Source organism: Tyto alba, unplaced genomic scaffold (assembly GCF_018691265.1).
Source record: "Tyto alba isolate M040663 unplaced genomic scaffold, T.alba_DEE_v4.0 Super-Scaffold_8, whole genome shotgun sequence".
NCBI classification, from domain to species: domain Eukaryota; kingdom Metazoa; phylum Chordata; class Aves; order Strigiformes; family Tytonidae; genus Tyto; species Tyto alba.
The window spans coordinates 23,419,263-23,436,793 of NW_024881329.1; the positions used below are offsets into that span (position 1 = coordinate 23,419,263).

The 17,531-nt window shown below is 53.7% G+C and overlaps 1 protein-coding gene across 2 annotated transcripts in view; it reads right to left on the minus strand.

The window, feature by feature from the left end:
- Positions 1–8,324: 8,324 nt before the first annotated feature.
- Positions 8,325–17,531, minus strand: part of VPS45 (vacuolar protein sorting 45 homolog) — a 30,302-nt gene continuing 21,095 nt past the window's right edge. The window contains exon 15 of one of the 2 annotated variants that reach the window (XM_042784743.1): positions 8,325–9,120. In XM_042784743.1, the coding sequence (XP_042640677.1) occupies positions 9,033–9,120 (88 nt within the window). In that variant the 3' untranslated portion in view covers positions 8,325–9,032. Of the gene's footprint in view, positions 9,121–14,174; positions 16,782–17,531 lie in introns of those variants that run through there. The other variant, XM_042784744.1, reaches the window with a different exon arrangement.

A 17,531-nucleotide genomic window follows, 5' to 3' on the forward strand; every position in this document is an offset into this window, starting at 1 on the left:
AGCTGTGGGATGCACTGAATGCCCGGGACAGTGCAACGAGGTACCGTCTAAACCAAACCCACCCTCCCAGGGGCTCAGAGCAGGGATTGCCTTTTCCTTCTGTGCCTCTGCAGCCCCGCACTCCGGGCAGCCTGGAAATGGGAGTTGCCATCTTTGTGCCTCAGTTTCCTTTTTTGTACCACGAGGATAATAATTTTTTTACAATTTTAGCGTGGCGTTGAGAAGTGGGTAAATGCTTTAGTGTTGCTGCTTTTCAGCAAATTCAGCAGTGTCAGGTGCTGGTCTGTTCTGCTTGGGAAGCACTGGGTGAGGTGGGTACGGCTTAGATTCCTCCTGCAGAGTGGGGAAGAACCACAGTGATGGCACGTGTCCCACGAGGGCTGCGGGGGCCCAGCAGTGACACCCACCCTGGGCAGCTGCATTACGGCACGTGGGCACAGCGGGAGAAGCAGGGGAGGAGTGATGGCAGAGGGATGGGGATGAGTCCCGCTCACAGCAGCAAAAGTTGAGCGCCTGAAGCCCCCGGTGCGGTTTGCAGGGTCTCTTACGGCACGATGGAGTGTGCCAATTTATACTTAATAACATTTTGCCTCCCAACTGGACTTGTTATTCTTCACGTCCTGTTTTCAGCAGCCAGGTCCTCCGGAGCACCCCCGAGGTGGCCGCAGATGGCACGATGCTGGCGGCAGCGGGAGAGCTCTGTCCTGCCCTTTGAAGCAAGACTCATGCTGGTCAGGGCCCACCCTCCTCCCCAACGGCCTCCCCGCAGGGCTGTCAGGACAGCCCAGCACTCACAGTTACGGGCTATTTCCACCAGTTTAACATAGATCTCTGCCTACAATTTGTCCCGGGGTTGTGTTTGGGGTTTTATCGAGGGATTTATGTGCCGAAAGACTTCCCATTGGGTGCCTCCTGGGAATTTTAAGGGTGGATGGAGACGATGCCTCACACCCACTGAAATCCCATTTAAGAGTCTCTATCATGCCTTAGCTGTACACTTCCCACAGCCATATGCCCAGTCACTGGTGCAAAATTCCTCATTGTCCCATATGAATTTTTAAACCAATACACGGCATCCGAAAGTTTGCCACAGACGGGATTTTGGCTGTCACCTCTGTTGCCTTTACGAAAGCAGCCGCCTGCCATCATCGCGACATGGTGTGTCCCCGCAGTGTGGGCTGGTGACATAAAACTTGTTGTCGTCCAGGTGCACGCTGCCGGCGGGGAGCTCTGGGTGGCACAGCGTGGTCAGGGTGCCTCGGTGGCTCCCAATAAACAGCCCTTCCCACTCCCCCAGCAACAGGAAATCAATTTATCCAGGCAGTGTAAAAGGGGCTTTGAAGAAAATATAAAAAGCGTTCGACATTATCGATCTCTGTGGCACATCTAAGTCTGTTCTGGTCCTGGGGGAGTGTGCAGGGCTCCGTGCTGGAAGGGGCCATCCCTTTCCTACACGAATCACAAAGATGAGGACATACAATGGCCAAGCAGCGCTGGGGGTGGCCAAGCTGGGGCTTGAGCCCCTTGGGAGCCCTCCAGGAGACGGCTTGGATTTCCACGGGCGCTCGTGGCCCTTTGCACCACTCACCCCGCAGAGCTGGGCTCTCGTGCCGTGCTAAGGAGCATCCCTGGGCAGGGTGCCTGGGTGCCAGGGAAGTCCCCGTGTAACCACACCAGATAAAGCACCTGCGGACACGTCCCGAGGAGGAGGAATTTAGCTCAAGCTGAAATCCTTGGGCTGTTTTGGAAAACACAAGGGGCGTAGCTGGTTGAACAAGCCTGCAGGCAGTAGTATGACAGTGACTCATGTTGGTAAAGGATGTGACCAGTGATTCAGATCTGGAAACATCAACAATTTATATGGAAGGAAGGGAGATAGGAGCAAGTCCAGCTCCAATTTCCGTCCTTGAAACAGGCAGCCACGCTCCCAGCAGTGGAAGTGGCCCCTGGACATTGCTCACGTTGGATTTACTGGGCTGGGGAAGGTGGCTGGGAGGGATGGGGCTGGTGGCACATGACGTTGTCAGTACGGCTGTGCAGCTCCCCCTCCCATCCCCATCCCCATCCCCGTCCCAGCTGAGGTGAGCCCTCGTTGTCCTGTGATTTGCATTCATGGAAACCACAGTAAATATGGCCTGGTGCCCACAGACACAAACAACTCCCGATGAAATCAGTGGATCTCACATACCGGAATAGCTAATGGAAGAATTTAGTCTTTTATTAGCTGCTAATTAACTCAGACCATAGTTTAACAACCTTTGTGTAGACTGTATTCTGGGGTGATTTGTTTTCCCAGTTTGTATTTTCAGTAGCGGTGTATTTTCTATTGTGGTTGCAGGATATATCAAAAGTACCTAATAAATAACACCGCAGGAAAAAGCAACTTGCAGCCCAGAGCTGGGAGCAGCCACCTGGCCGTGAGCAGGGAAGACTGAACCAGAAATGTTTAGATTATAATGTTACAAAACCGGCGATCACTTCTTTAGTATCTTCTTGCGGTAGCTCTGAAGAGTCCCTGTCAGGATGCAATTTTCGGGCTGTGAGCATTGCCAAGCGACTTCAGTCCCGGGGCTCGGTGCTGGACGCGGGGACGTGCAGCACAGCGTTTCCACCAGCCCCTGCCCTGCTCCAGGACTCCTCCACGCCACACAAAGTGGCCCAAAGTCTCCACCTTTTGCTTTGTATGGCTGTAGTCTAAAAAACTGGTTCCACAAAGGCTCTCTGTGCTACTCTGCCGGCGCAAAGGCCTTTGAATCTGGGCACAAGGAGTTTGTTGCGGTGGCAGGGGATGGTGCACCATCCTTTGCAGGGGGGACACGAGCCTGGGGCTGAGTTCCCATGCCACGTTTCACTCGCAGCTGACTGTATTTTCTCTAAGGCAGCAGGGAACAATGGACTTGCAGGGAATTGCTAATATCACGGCTTTGAATTTTGTTACACAGAGCACAAAAATATCATTGTTTTTAAAAGAGGGGGGAGGGCATAACAGGGAGGGAAAGGACCTTGAAAATGTGGGCAAAATGAAAAGAGAACCTCTCTCTAAAGTTATGTTTATGTCCTCCTGCTTACTGTCCTCAAACATCCTATTTGCTCTGTTCAGCCCTGATGTTGCAGTTTTGCTCCCCTATGATGTGTTGATTCATAATAAACAGTTACCGAAATATCTTCTTGTTGCAAAAGCAGAACAACAAACACTCTCAGTTTATTTATGTATTTAACACACCCCCCCAACCCGCATAATTTTGCTTCTGGATATCAAGTGTGAAACTGCTGCTTAGAAAATGAATTGAGTTTAATTAGGACATGTGTTTTGCCTTGTCTCTGAAGATAATTACAGCACTATTGTCTGGGAAAGGGGTCTGCTTGATGAGAGAATTTACCCCTCTGGAAAGGCCCAGGCTGGGGACCGCCTAAGCTGCCTTTAGGGGCCATGACTCAGCTCTCCTCTCTTCTCTACAAGATTCTTTCAGGGTCTGGTGGCTCAGGTTGGCAGCAAGATCTGAGTCACCTGCTGTAGAAGGACTCACTCAAGGCTCTGCCCCATTCCCAACAACTTAACATTTATTGTATGGGGCAGGGAAGGGGTGGGAGAGGCAGGGGAGAAGCCGCTGTCCAGAGAAGCACTGAACAAGGATGTAATTCTGAGCAGGTCAGGCTGCGTCGTGTCCTGATGAATTACCTTAAATCCTACTGGGGCTTCCAGCAGGGCCAAACCGGAACGGGAGCCAGAGCTGGTGCTGGAGCTGGAAGCCATCTCCGGCCCATGGCCTGCAGGAGGAGATCTTAGACCTTCACAGAGCTCATCTGGAGGTCAGGCTTAGGCTAGACATGAGCAAGGGAACTTGGGGTCAAGGGCAAGTTTGAAATTGAGCTAAGACACAGCAGTAAGGGTTAACCCAGGCGGCTGGTGGAAAGGCCAGGAGTCAACTCAGGATCTCCAGAGACGCCGTCCAGAGCTCGGTCCACACCTGGCGCAGGATTTCTCACGTGCAGACAAACTCTCCTGAGACGAGGCACCTTTACACCAACCTGACTTCACGGGGCATTCAACGCTGTCCCATAGGTCTAACCAGTATAGACCCACTGCTAAACCAGTGCCTCTCCTGCAAGCCTACCCGACGGCCAGCCTCAGTGACTCTCCTTCTGCTGGTGCTTTAAAGCACCTGCAAATTTAGCATCTCCTCTCCTTGACCCTGCAGCACCCTGTAACTTCCGTCTAACAGAGCAACAGGCTTTTATTTCCCCTCCAGTTTATTTTAGTTATAGACAGGTTTGGAAGTTTGGCTTGTGGGTTTTTTTTTTTCCTTAAATGAAATGCCTTATCTATGTGTTCCTACTGCAATGTGTTTTCTCTTTCTGTCATGACTTCCCTCCCAGAGGTCCAGTTTTATTTAACATCTCTAATTTAATGATGTGGAAGGGGGAGGAAACCAGCCTGCTAATGAAATTTGCAGAGAGCTAACAAACTGGCCAGCTCTGCAAACATAGCGCAAGACTGGAAAGGCAGCACAGGAGGGGGAGCTCGGGAACCAGAGCAGGATGGGAGGTGGGCCTTGGCCTGGGGAATTGCAGGCTAATGGTCCCAGGGCAGGGAAGGTCCGGGGGGTAAGATGGCAAACGTGGGCCCGGTGAGTTTGGAGTTCACACCTTGTGCAGGGACAAATGAAGTAGCAGCAGTCACCGGAGCTGGAACATGAGCAGAGAGGAGAGAAACCAACACAACAACATCTGCCCAGCTCTGTCAGCCAGCACGCAGCCGGGAAAAGGAGCCTCTCGACACGGCTTTTGTGCCCTGACTTACCCCTCTGGGAGTGCTCCAGCAACCCTGTCTCTGCGGGGAGTTTCAGCAGAGCGGAGAGGCCCCCGGGCCACACCGACCTGGGACACGAGCCGGGTGCCGTGTCCTCCCCCGGCTCCCAGAGGGACACAGGCAGCCCTCACCGCCTCCCTCCGGAACGGCTCGCAGGATCTGGCCCGGGGGACCTGCCCCTTGCCCGGCGACGGCTGCGTGCTTTTCCCAACGTGGAGAAGAGCTGTCAGGACACCCTGCGTGGCAAGGTCCCCGGGAGAGAGACTGCTAGCCAGGCTTGGCTGGCCCCTCGCCACTACAGGGCTTTGCTCTCTCCCACATCGCTCCGCATCAACAGGGCTTATTTGTGACGCTAAAGTAATTCCCAGGGATTTAGGAGCTCATTTCATCTGATCTGGCTTGTTAATTCCCAAGTCAAGCGCTGATTAGAGGCCACGTGTCAGGGTTCTGGAAACCGGGAGGCTTGCAGGGTCCCGGCACCCGCGGTTACGCCGGGGCTGACAGCCCTGCCGCAGGGAGCAGGCGAGGAGGCACGGAGCAGAGGCAACTGGGGGTCCTCACGGGCGCTCTGCCGTCCCTCACAGGGCCCCCCCCCGGGAAAAATGTACAGGGTAGAGCTCAGGGGACTCTCGCCCCTGATTAGGACCAGTAGCTCTTGTGATAGCCAGGGCCGCTCGCCAGCAGAGCCCCGGTTTGGTCAGCACCTGGCAGATAAAACAAGAACAAAATCCTTCCTTTCTGAACTGGCTTAAACTCCTTCAGTTACAAAAAAAGGAAAAGCCCGAAACAAAAAGGATTTATTATTTCACACCTCTCAAAATGTTTTGATATTTTCTAAATGAAAAGTTTCTCCAGAGTTTTGATACTGGAAAAACAACAAACCCCTCAATGATTCAGCAAAACCTGTTTGCAAAGTGTTTCAATGCTACCGCGCTTGCATTTTTCTCTGAAAAAAGCAGCTTTGTTACAAAAACTTCACTTCGCTCCAGCCTCATCCAGTTTCAGCATCACGCTGAAGTATCACCTCCCTTTTCTCTGTAAACTATTACCATCACATCCGCCACATAACAGCAACTTGCACTTTGTATTCCAGCACTTGGGTACGGAAAACAGCAAGGGACATTATTCCATCTGCATTCTCTTGCTAGTCCGGCTCCTTGAACAGACTGAAGCTGTGGCCAAAAGAAGAAATTACAAGGCTCTTCCCATTTTGCCAGGAGCCTAGCAATCGCCCAATAAGTCTCCATCTGCAGAAGTATTAGTCACCCCGTGCCAAGGGAAGAACCAAGGCTTTGAATGACTGAGACTCTCCCATTTTGCCTCTGTGAGCGGCAGGAACAATACAAACCGAGCCACAAAAAGCCGTGGCTCAGCAGAGTGAGAGAGGAACCAGCCTCGCAGAGAGTCTTCCCACCTCCTACCAAGGGCCCTGCTGTTTCCTTTTCAGCTCGGTGATTTTTCCATGAGAAAATGCCCTGGGAAACGGATTCTTCAGTGTGGGGGGGACTTCTGTTCATGATGCCCTAAACCAGAGTCATCATACGCTTTTCCTTCCAGACGGGAAAACAGAATCTTCCTCAGACGTCAGAGGAAGGCCCCTGGGAGCTGCTCCTCTTCCCCCACCTCTACCCAGTACGTTACATGGCCTCTAGAAGGCAAATTAATATCCCCACATATACCGTGGGCTAGAATTATCTTGAGTATGATTTGTGCATCCACTGGCATGGAGAAAGCTCTGAAAGAGAAGATGGAGCAAAACCCAGTGGCTGAAAACTGAAGCCAGTCCAATTATAGCTACAGCGTGTGCTTAAAAAGAAAAAAAAAAGAAATCCAGGGAGGATAGGCAGTCTGGGGATATGTGTTTTTAAACAAAGCTTGGGTACATTTTTAATGTGCACTTTAGCTTAAGCAGAGTTATAAACGAGATGTAGAAACTACTGAGTAAAGTTCTCTGGCTTGTCTCATGCAGCCCAGGGTGGGTTTGGAGCTTTCCACGAACCGCAAGCCCCCGTTCCCTGGTCGTTGCTAAAGCGCGCTCACTTGATACCGGCGCAAAAGTTGGTGAGCAAAATCCTTACAAGGGCCTGGCAACAGGACGGAGGCTGCTGCAGGCTGGGCAGAGGGGAGCCTGTGCTCCACCCAGGACCCAAAACTGCAGCACAGAAAATCCGGGGGGGCTGGGTACCAGTCACCCCAGCAGGACTCAGCCTCTGAGACACCGGCCCGGGGAACTGTTGCTGACGATCTCTCCTTAGCAGCCGGGGTGCCCCTGGGGACCCCCACAAGACGAAACCCCAAACCCCAGCGTTGTGCCCCTCCTCTCCGATTTGGCACCTGCCCAGGTTTAAAAACCTCCGATTGTTCACCCCAAGCCCCTGGCTGAGCCCTTGCAAAGGGTGACGCGGTGCTCCCTCCACGCACGGGAAGCGCGAGGGAACCGATGACTCTGCAGGGGGCAGGGATGGTTCCTGAGGACTTTGGGGCAGGCTTGGTTCAAACCTGCAGTGCGTGCATTTGCCAGTAAGCAAAAATGTGTGCCAAGGAGGCTGCAGAAGGAAGCACATGGGAGACGGGTCTCATTTCGGAAAGGCCAACGCAACATCGCACCTTGTAGGAGTCTCTTAATCCCGTGCCAGGAGCGCAACCTTTTCCAACCCGCCGCTAGGAAACTGGGCAGCCTGATAAGGTGAAAATGAACCGAACACCTTGTTTCGTGAGACACCCCCGTCTCCTGCCTCCCGCAACGGCGTCAGCCCCACCTTGGAGCTCGCACCGGCTCGCGGCACTGCGGGGCGTTAATCCCCCAGGGAGGAGCAGAACGTGTCAGCTTCCTCCCTGCGAGGACAAAGGCGCTGGACTGGAATCCGTGCCGGTACCCGTCCCTTCCAAAACAACGCCTGCCGCTCCCCGCGTAGAAAGGAAACGCTCCCTGATGCTGCGGTGTGGGAACTCTGCCCCCTGGCCTGCCCCCAGGATCCACCCGAGAGCCCCAGCGCAGCCCCGCAGCGCGCGCGCCCTCAGCACCGCCCGGCTCGCCCTGCCCTCGCCTCCGGGATTTAAGCCAGAGAAACGTGTGTGAATTCAACCGTCTCCATCCACAGCGGCTCCGCGGAGCTCTTGGGGCACAGGAGGTTCAGACTTATTTAATTATGGGGAGAGAGAAGGGGAAAGACTTACTCGTTGGTAGTGGACATTCACAGAAGCCGGGCATCCAGTCTGCTGCTGTCTGTTTTGACTCTTAATTTGGGCTGCTTTTCACAGTTCTTGTACCTAAAATAAAAGGAAACTCGAAAAAAAAAAAAAAAAAAAAAAAGCCTCTTGGAGGTGAGGAGAGCCTGCGTTTCTCCCCAGGGGCTGGGCTCACAGCGCTCGCCCTGCTTGTCTCCACCTTCCCCAGAGCCGGGGGTCCGGGAGGCAGCGCGAGCGCTTCCTGGTCCTGCTCCCACCCCTCCGAGGATGCCAACCCCCCTCCCCTGCTCCCAGGTCCGCTCCACAATTACAGCTCTCTTGTTCCTTTTCGAACGCAACATCTTTTATTACTGCTAGAATTATTTTTATTGCTAAAAAGAAATCACAACACTTTTGCACAGTTCACAACATGGGAGCAAAACCGTGTTTGTTTCTTAAGGTAAACAGAAGTTAATAAAGAAGATTAAGAATGTAATTATACCTCAGTGGCATTACAAAAGGGCTACTAGGAATCATTTAATAGACAGGAGGCTCAGTCAGAACGGGTTATGTAATAGGATCCAGAATATACAGACAAGTGAGCAGAGCGAAGGGCTTCCAGTGCCCATCAGCTTCACCTTCCAGAGCTGCACGCAGCAGTCTGCGCCAGGATCACTGGATGTTCCTCGGGGGACTCACACGGCGCGTTCCGACAGCTCAGCTAAGGGCACAGCTCCCCCGCAGCCCGGCACTGCCGCAGAGGCCCCGCGCGCCCGCAGGGTGCAATTGCGATTACGCAGCCACGTCCCGCTCAGAGCTGTGTCCGCGGGAAGACGACGAGGGCGCTGCCGTTTGGGGCACGTCCTGGTTCATCAGGGCAGACGCCAGCTCCAGCGAGCGCTGCCCCGATGCTGCTGGTGCCCAGTTAAGGTTCCTGGCATGGATGGGGGAAGCGACGGCAGCAGCGCAGTGCGGGAACGTCCAGTTCTGCCCCAAAGCTGGACAGTCACTTTGTGGGAGCTCCGGATGGGCGAGACCGCGGTTTCTCCAAGATTCACCGTCTGCTGCTTGACCTTGGCGTAACTTGAGAGCTCTCGGTGCTTCGGCCGCGGAACCCCGAAGCTGTAACTTCCTCGAGGAAACTGCCAAGCAAAGTTCAGGTTAGCGGAGGCAAGGGCCAACTTTTCACTCCTGCAGGCAGCAAGTAACCCTCAAGCCCTTGAACAACACCAACAAGTGCTCTACAACCTCAGAGCTAGGAAAACGTCTGTTTTCTCCCCCAGTGTCACCGGGATGTGGGGACAGAGTCACTCTGTAATATGTGCTGATGGTGGCAAAGAGGAGAGGGCCTGCCTGCAACAGCCCGTGATGCTGCAAAAACCCCACCCAGCGCCCCGGTCCCAGCAGTGATGCCCCTTCCCCTCCTCAGGCTCTTGTCAAACCCAGCAGGTCCCTCCCCAGGGCGGCGGCAGCGAGGAAGCGTCAGGGACTGAGGGTCCCTGAAGGGGGGGGCAGGTGACAGAAACACTCGGACCCCATCTCATCTCCTCCAGGGCTGAGCCCCCACGGCGGCGGGACAGCAGCAGGGTGGACGGGTCGCCCTCTGACCAACTGCCCCTCCAGCTGCTTGCAAGGGGAAACGGCCTCAGGCTGGGCCAGCTAAAGTCAGGAGACAGTAACCCAAGAGAAAATAAGTGAAATGGCAGCCTTGGAGCCAGCTCCTATTTCCCAGCAACAGATCCTCCCACCAGCCAGGACGAACTCAGGGAGGGAGAACAAAGCGCGAAGCAACGGGAGTGCAATGACCTGCCCTGGGGACCAAAATCGGGAGCACCCAGCACGGGTCACCAGCTCAACACCTTCCCTCAACGAGGCCACTCATCCTCAAACACTCCATCCCGTGCGGGCGGCCTCGCCTCTCCCCGTGCCGGGAACGGGCAGGCTTCCTTCCAGACTGAGGGCAGGAGCTCCTCGTGGGCTCAGCTCAGCACCTGGGCTGCGCCAGCAGCCCCTCTCGCCGCTCAGTAACAAAGCCAGGAAGGCTCGACGTTCAGGCTTGTTTTTCTGCTTCACTCCGTCTTCCTGTGCGGATGATAAGGCAGGAAGAGGCAGGGTGGAAACCTCCTGCTGAGGCATCCTTGACATTTCACAGCCAGGGCTTTCTGGAAAGCAGCCTGGGTCACCGCTTGCGCCTTGGCCCAGGGCTCACATCCACAGCAAGACCCTCCCTCCAACTTCCAGCCTCTTCAGACCACGTTCAGATCGAAATAATGAGCCACGTGGAAACCTCTGGGTGGTAACAATTTGTTCAGTGGGATCTCAAGAAAGTTTTAACCCAGTAAAATGTGTAAGCACACGCTCAGCTTCATCCCAGGCTCTCCTCTATATGATTTACCAAGGAATCTTAAGGGAGTTTGGGGGCTAGCCCCCGAGAAACGGGTCAGTTTGAGACTTACAGACAGATTTAATCTATAAAGTCACGTGAACTGGAACTGGGGCAACGGCTCCACACAAAACCCAGAAGGCAACACATTCAGAGACACATTTGAATAGGTGAGCCGCTTCTCGAGAAAAAAAATGGTCAGGTGGAGATCAGCTGCTGGCAGCTGGCATTGGCCAACTGCAGAGGGAAAAAGGGAAAAATAGGTCAAAGCAGGGAGCAAGCATGGAGCAGTTAGCAAAAATGTCTGGGAGTCAGCGGGCCGGGCTCTGTGTCCTGCTCTGCTTCAGATCCTGAGATCCTGAAATCGGAATCTGCAAGACCATCCAGTCCGAGCCTAAGCCTGTTTCCACTTAGGCCCGGTTACACCTTTAGGAGCAGAGTTCAGCTAAGCATTTGATAGTTTGGAAAGTCCCGTTCTGGAATGCTTGCGGTGCGTCTTAAAAGCCTGGTATGGACACGGCCGGGGCCGCGGTCGCTGTGGAGGCAGCTCCATCAGCAAAGAATTTCTGCGGCGTGCAGGCCTGGGGTTGCCTGGTGCTGGGTGAGGTGGAAACAGGGACGATTTCTACCTCGGTGAGCCCGCAAAATGAATTTCCCCCATTGTGGCTCTTCAGAGGCCGGCTTTATCCCCAAAACATGCCGCGGCGTTTCAGTTTCCGGGTTTACACCTGTCATGAGCTTGATTCCTCCTCGTCTGGGTGGACGGGCGCGCGCAGCCAGCCGAGCAGCAGCAAGGCATCCAGAGTGGTATTTGCTGGAGCTGCCCCCGAGGTCAGCTGCGCCGCGCCTGCACCCCGGCAGCCTCAGCCCCGCTCCACAGAGCACAGCGGAGCTTAATCCGGCCAAAGCCCGCCAGAGCAAGGAAGACTAAACCTTGGAAACGCACTTGTTTAAATATGTCTAAAGGTGGGTTAAGGTTTGAGACTAATTCAATCCTTTCCAGAGGAAATAAAACCCCAAACCTTTGAAAGAATAATGCTTTAAAGCCCTTTGCGTTGGTTTTGTTTGATTACGGCCTTTACACGCTTCCGCACGGCACTCCTGCCTGCAAAAGCCAAGCAGAGGCGAGCGCTCAGCCGGGAGCTGGGCCCAGCTTAACCAGCAAAGCGAGGGAGCTCGCTCCCGCCCTCCACTGCTGCTCCCCACCTCCATCTGGTCTGGAGCACACACCGCCCGGCGCGGCTTCTCGGGGGCGCGGACGCGGCTCCTGCGCAACCTGCTGTGCCACAAACACCAGGGCAAAGCTTCCCGTGACGCCCCAAACCCCTGGAGGAGAAGCGGCTCCGGAGCCCTTGCACCAACCACAGCAACGCTCCCACAGGCGAGCTAACGAGGATACGTTACCAGGAAGATGGTTACTCTGGCAATGCGATACAGTCCTACCGGTTTCTAGGTTGACTCATCCCCTCGATATGCTGATCGAGTTGTCTGAACGTTAATGCTTTTTTTAACAACAAAAAAAAGCGGGTTATTCCAGGAATCCTACAAAAACGTGATTGCCCTCAACCAAGTTGAAAAATAGGTCTACCTGCCCAGGTTGTGAATCTTGAGGGGTTTAAAAAGAAATAATGAAAACATAGAATCTCATGCAAATGCCTGCACCAATTTCCAGCTCTCGACACCGCACCGTTTAGAAATATGCATTCTGAGAGGGCAGCAGCCTGATTTATAAGAGGTGCGCAGGAACATTGCTGGCGCTGTGGTCATTCGGCTCCGTGATTACAGCTAGAGCTGTCCCTCCTCCAGTTTTATTTTTAGGAATTAGAAGCCAGGCAGACTGAGTTCTTACCAGAGAATGACTTGCTTTTATTTTTAAAGGGGACTCCTGGTTATTTGCTCTCTGGAGAGAAAGTTGGTGTGTGTAACGGCGAGGGAGGTGCAGCGAGATGCTGTCACGTTAGCCTTGGGGGAGGTCTCGAGGAGTGGGCGGCGGGGCCGCCCCCGGAGCACCCCCTGCGGGTCTCCCCAGCTGGGGGGGCAGCTCCGGTAAGAGCCGGAGGCCCCGCCGCAGCACTGGGGTGAACGGGAGCCCCGCGAAATCACCTCGGGCTGCGGCCGCCGGCGCTGCCCTCGACCTTGCAGATCCCGCAAGAAACCGAGCGAGCGCCCAGCGCCGCGGCCGCCCCCGCTCTGGGGGGGGAGAGCCCCCGAGCAGGGCGCCGGTTCCAAACCCCCCCGGGAGAATCCGAACCCCTCTCTCCTCTCCAAAGCCTCCGGCGGCGCGGGGGGGGCGCGCCGCGTTCGCCACAACCAGGCTCCGACTCTAACTGGGTAAGTGGGTCAGGCTCCACATCCCCCCCCGGCTTACTCACAGCAGGTTTGTGCTTAACCTGTGCTCCGGGTGAGTCAGCCCCACGCGCCAGATGTTCCTCCTGGGTTTGGGTTGCCACTTTGAGGCAATTATTTATCATTTTGGTAACCCTTTCTCCTCCAAACCCAGGGGAATTTCTTGAAAATCCGTTTGCCCCTGCAGGAAAAGAAGGGAGCTGGTTGCAAAACCCTTTGCCAAGAGCAAGGAATCAGCTCCCTCACTCTGACTGTTCTCTAGGAAGCGGGGGAAGCCTGGGCCACCTCCTTCCAGCTTTCAGCCCGGGGCAGGGCAGCAGCGCGGCGGCGCTGCCAGCCACATTCTGACTTGTTCACTTCGAAGTTCAGCAATCAGGTTCTTCGCTTTTCTCTCCCTGCCCTAATGCCTGAGATCTCTTTGAATTCTGCATTTCGGTGTGAGCCTGGGCCCCTCCACAAACGTTAACTTAAAATTGAAAAACCACAGATTGAACTCCGGCACAGTTTTGCCCGAATTCACCTGGTTCCCGCAGGTAACCACCGATGCTGCTATAGTCAGTGCTGGGACGGCACCAAGTCAAGAAAGAACTCTCACAGTAAATATAATTCAAACACAAATATGCATTTTTAGAAGAAGCTGTGATTAATAATCCCCAGCCTTCCAGCTCACTGTGTTGCAGGGCAGAAGCCAGCCAGGAGCTCTCCTCCCAGGTCTCGGTTTAGCAGGTGGTTCGACCCCGGGCAGTGGCGAGGGCGCAGCCGCAGCCCCAGGCGCCAGCGGCCGCAGAGCTGCACCAAGTGGGCAGATGGGGCATTTCAAACCTCGGGCACGGCTCCGGGAAGGCTTTTTTACCTTTTAGACAATCGAGTCATAATAGAAGTATTTTTAGCAGGGCTGCCAAAATTTCAGAAGGAACAGAGGCAGCCAATCTGGTTTGATTAGAAAAACACTGAAAATTCCTTGACAACAACAGATTTTTTTTCCACCCCGCTGGTGTTTCTCAGAGCCATACCAAAAGCGTATCTGTGTGCCCTCCTGGAGTTAACGGCGCGAGGGTTGCCTGTTAGTGGGAACGGAGGGAAAAAAATTAAGTAAACTGAGACGGGACAGATTTAAGGCCCCATCTGCAGCAAAACTGAGCGTGCACAATCAAAGAGATTTTCTGATCTTTGGATTCCTGCATTTCTCTGGCTTTCATCACTTGACTTTTCAGCACCCCCGCTGCTTTAATGCATTTTTTTTCTCACAGCTCTCGGCTGCAGCCAGGACCAGAAGACCCAAGCCGTTCCCAGCCCTATCCCTGACTGACCTGCCCACGGGTAACGTCAGGAAAGCGGCCGAGGAACGGGTGAGCTACATGGATTTATCTGTTAGAGGCAGAGGAGGGAAGTCAAAACCCCCAAAATTTTCTCATACCTTGTAAAGCCACTGGGAGTTTTTCAAACGGGAGTAACTCCAACAGCAGAGCCTGCTGGCTTCTGGAGCCTGATTTATTTATAAAGAATCCCTTTGACTACATGTCTCACTTCAGAATATGAGCACTGTTATTAGATGCCTGCCGCTATTTTGCATCTATACGGATATAAATCCACAAAGATCAAAAGGGACAGATTCTCCTTGACATGCCTGTGCAGCATAAGGAACCTTTAAACAGGGCCGTACTGTGTCCACTTCGGGACCCTCTTTGCAAACACAGAAGGTTGTATTTTTCATCCCTACACAGAGTATTTTTCACTCCCACACTTCAGAACATTTACTTACAGTGTATTCACTGGACAATCCAGATGGTCTCGTGAACAGATAAGCTTCCCACAAATACACAGCTCTAACAACAGAACCAGCTCCAAAGGCTTGTTTGTCTCTCGCTTTGTAAAAAAGCAGAATGGATATCCCTTAAGCCATCCCCCACCCTGTAAACACAGATGTTGATCACAATTTAAGTTGGGCTGGTAAGAACAATGAGAGCACAGGATTAGTGTGCTTGCATGGGCTGCTCAGCGCATTAATAGAAAAATCTCCTTGTTTATTGTGACATATCAACCCTAATCCAGCAGAAATAAGTAGCAGTTCATTAAAGGAAGGCCAGTGGATTACTGGAGGAGTTAGGACACAATAAAATCAACGTTTCCTCACCAACGTTTCAAGATGTGTATTTGCTGAAATATCCGTGATTCTCGGGCACTTTGCTAGAATTGCAGTTGACACTCGGGAAACGTCTTCATTTCTCAGGTGTCCCGAGCGAGTCGGCTCGCTCCGCTGCATGGGCCGCTCCTCCTCCCTGGGCAGGAGCCCTTGAAAAGGGCTTGAGATTACTGACTCCAAAGTTCTAAAGTTTTATTATTATTACTGTGGCCTCTCATTCTCATCACTAAGGAAATCTTACTCGAGCCACTAGGGAAAAGCAAGTCATTCGAGGCAGGATTATTTTTAGAGTGGGACCCTTGGCAGTCCCCGTCCCGGAGTTCCCAGACAGGACCTTATAGTAGTCAGCCCTTAAAAAGCAACAGCGTTTTTTTTTTTTCTTTTTCTTTTTTTTTTTTTTGCACTTCATTCTTTGAAATGCAAATTCTGATACAGTATCCTAGTTTTTCTGTAAATAATTCAGAGACTGCGCCAAAACCTAGTCACGGTAGAAGCCCTAACGAGCTAACGTTACTCATTACAGCACAAATCCAAGAAGTGGAGCCCAACAACGTGGCTGCAAATCTTGAACTTCGTAAAGCAGAAGTGAGAGACAGTCCCCGCTCAGAGCCCTTCTGGTGCACACAGACAAAGGAGGAAGCTGCCCAGCGTCACCTCACAGGTCAGCGGCGGCGCTGGGACGGCACCCTAAAGCTCAAGCCAGCTCCTCACCCCTCCTCCTCGCCACACGCTTGCTTTCCTTCTCCTACTCAAAACGCTGCTGGTGAGTTTTCTCTGTCCCCCCCCCCCCCCCCCCCCCCCCACTTCAAGTGACAGTTTTTGCTGAATCTGCTACACCGATACTTTCGGGGCAGGTCTCGACCTCCAATATGGTGTGAAAAGTTTTTACCATCCCGGCGAGCTCCGGATCGCTTACTCTGGATCTCGTGCGTAGCGCGGCGCGATGACAGCGCCGTCCGGGTTCGCAGCGCGGACGCCGGCTGAAGTTTGATGCCAGCGCGTTGGTAGATGTCAAAAACGGCCTCAAAACGCACTGAGGTTACAGCAGATGCCAGGCTGAACATGAACCAGGGGTTTTTGCCTCCTTGGGAGATGACAATTTACTTAACCCCTTGCTTTTCATCAGCCAAAGAGCAGGTAGTACGCCCCCCTGATCGCTGCTTCTTACTATTTTAGGCTTGGCTAAAACAGGATTTAGTTCAAAGGCTACTTTGTAAAGCAGAAGGTTGAGCAAGCTGGGTAATTTGGGCAGGAACTGGTCGATATGTGGGCTAATACAGACTTGCCTTTGTAACCCAGTTCATAAAAGCAATTTACTTCTGGGCTAGCACCAGTTCAGCTTTCCAATCATCCGACATTAAGCTAAAGTCAGGGCCAAATTTCAGAGCGGGCACGCGGAATTTGGAGGGTTTGGGCCTTTTTTTTCTGAGCCCGTGACGATAGGAACCGCTGGATTTCCTTGTGAGAGAGTTGTTACTGCTTCTGTGCGGGCGGCTTTGGAGCCTGAAGATCCCTTACAGGCACGAGGAAGGGCAAAAGTGCAGGGATTTTATAACTATCACACTGGAGTCCGATGCAGCAGCATCGGTCTGAAAAGCGAGCCGTTTTTTAGGCCGCTCCCTACACTGGAGCCCACCTGTCAGTAACCGAGATCAACGAAGCGCCTGACAGCTGAACTCCTGACACACCGCGCCTGCGCGGTTAACAGCGTGTTCTTCCTGAACTCCAGGAGACTGCTGAGGCACCCCAAAGCTGCTCATCAGCTCTGGAAATTTCATCCCAAACGCTGAGAAACAGAACTTGTGCTTCCTGTTGCATTTGGTCTGCGTTTCGACGTGGTAACACCGAAGTTCTCCTCCCTCCCCAGCTCGGAGCAGCTGCTGGACAACGCCAGGTTCTCGCCCAGGACTTAGATTTCACCAGGCTTCCTGCTGCAACACATGGGAGAGCTGCGGGTCACCCGCCACATTCCTGCTGTCACCCTCCTCCCCGTAACCGGTCGGCTCCCGGCCGCGGCAGCGTTCCTCCGAACGGGGACACGACGGCGCGGTGGAAAGGAGCAAGGCACGTAACGGCTGAACTCATGCTCCCTTGCTTGGCTAGCAACAAACCGTGCTGACAGGAAACAGTCCCCCAAAACGGCCTAAATTTTCACCTGTGCTCACTCAGATGAATAACTTGGGTTCAGGAAACATTATTTATATTTAGAAACCCGCCATTTCACAGGAAATAAACCAGGCATCCCATATTGACAGGAATTTTTGGCCAGCTACAGCAAAGCAGTTGCAGGTTTCTGCACAAGCCGCCGGACTCTCTGTAAATCCCGACTGAGACCCTGAGGAATGGCTCACGCAGCCCGGCGCCGGGGACCTGAAATCCCACCAGCACTGCCCACCACCAGCCCTCCCAGCTCCGCCAGCCAGCTGCTGGGACAGCCCCCACGCGGCGCCCCGGCAACTCGGTGAAGCTCGGCGCGGCCAGCGCTCCCCGGCACTGCTCAGGGCCTGGAGGGATGGAGCCCTTACAGATGTCTGGCCTCCCGGGAAAGGCAACTGGGAGCAAAGCAATACAGCAAGCCCCGTTCTCCAGGGAGGAATGCAGAAGCCACAGCCAATGCTCTGCCGGCTTGTGGGCGGCAGGGAGCCTGCGAGCAGTGTAAGCACAGAGCTCGGTTCTAATCA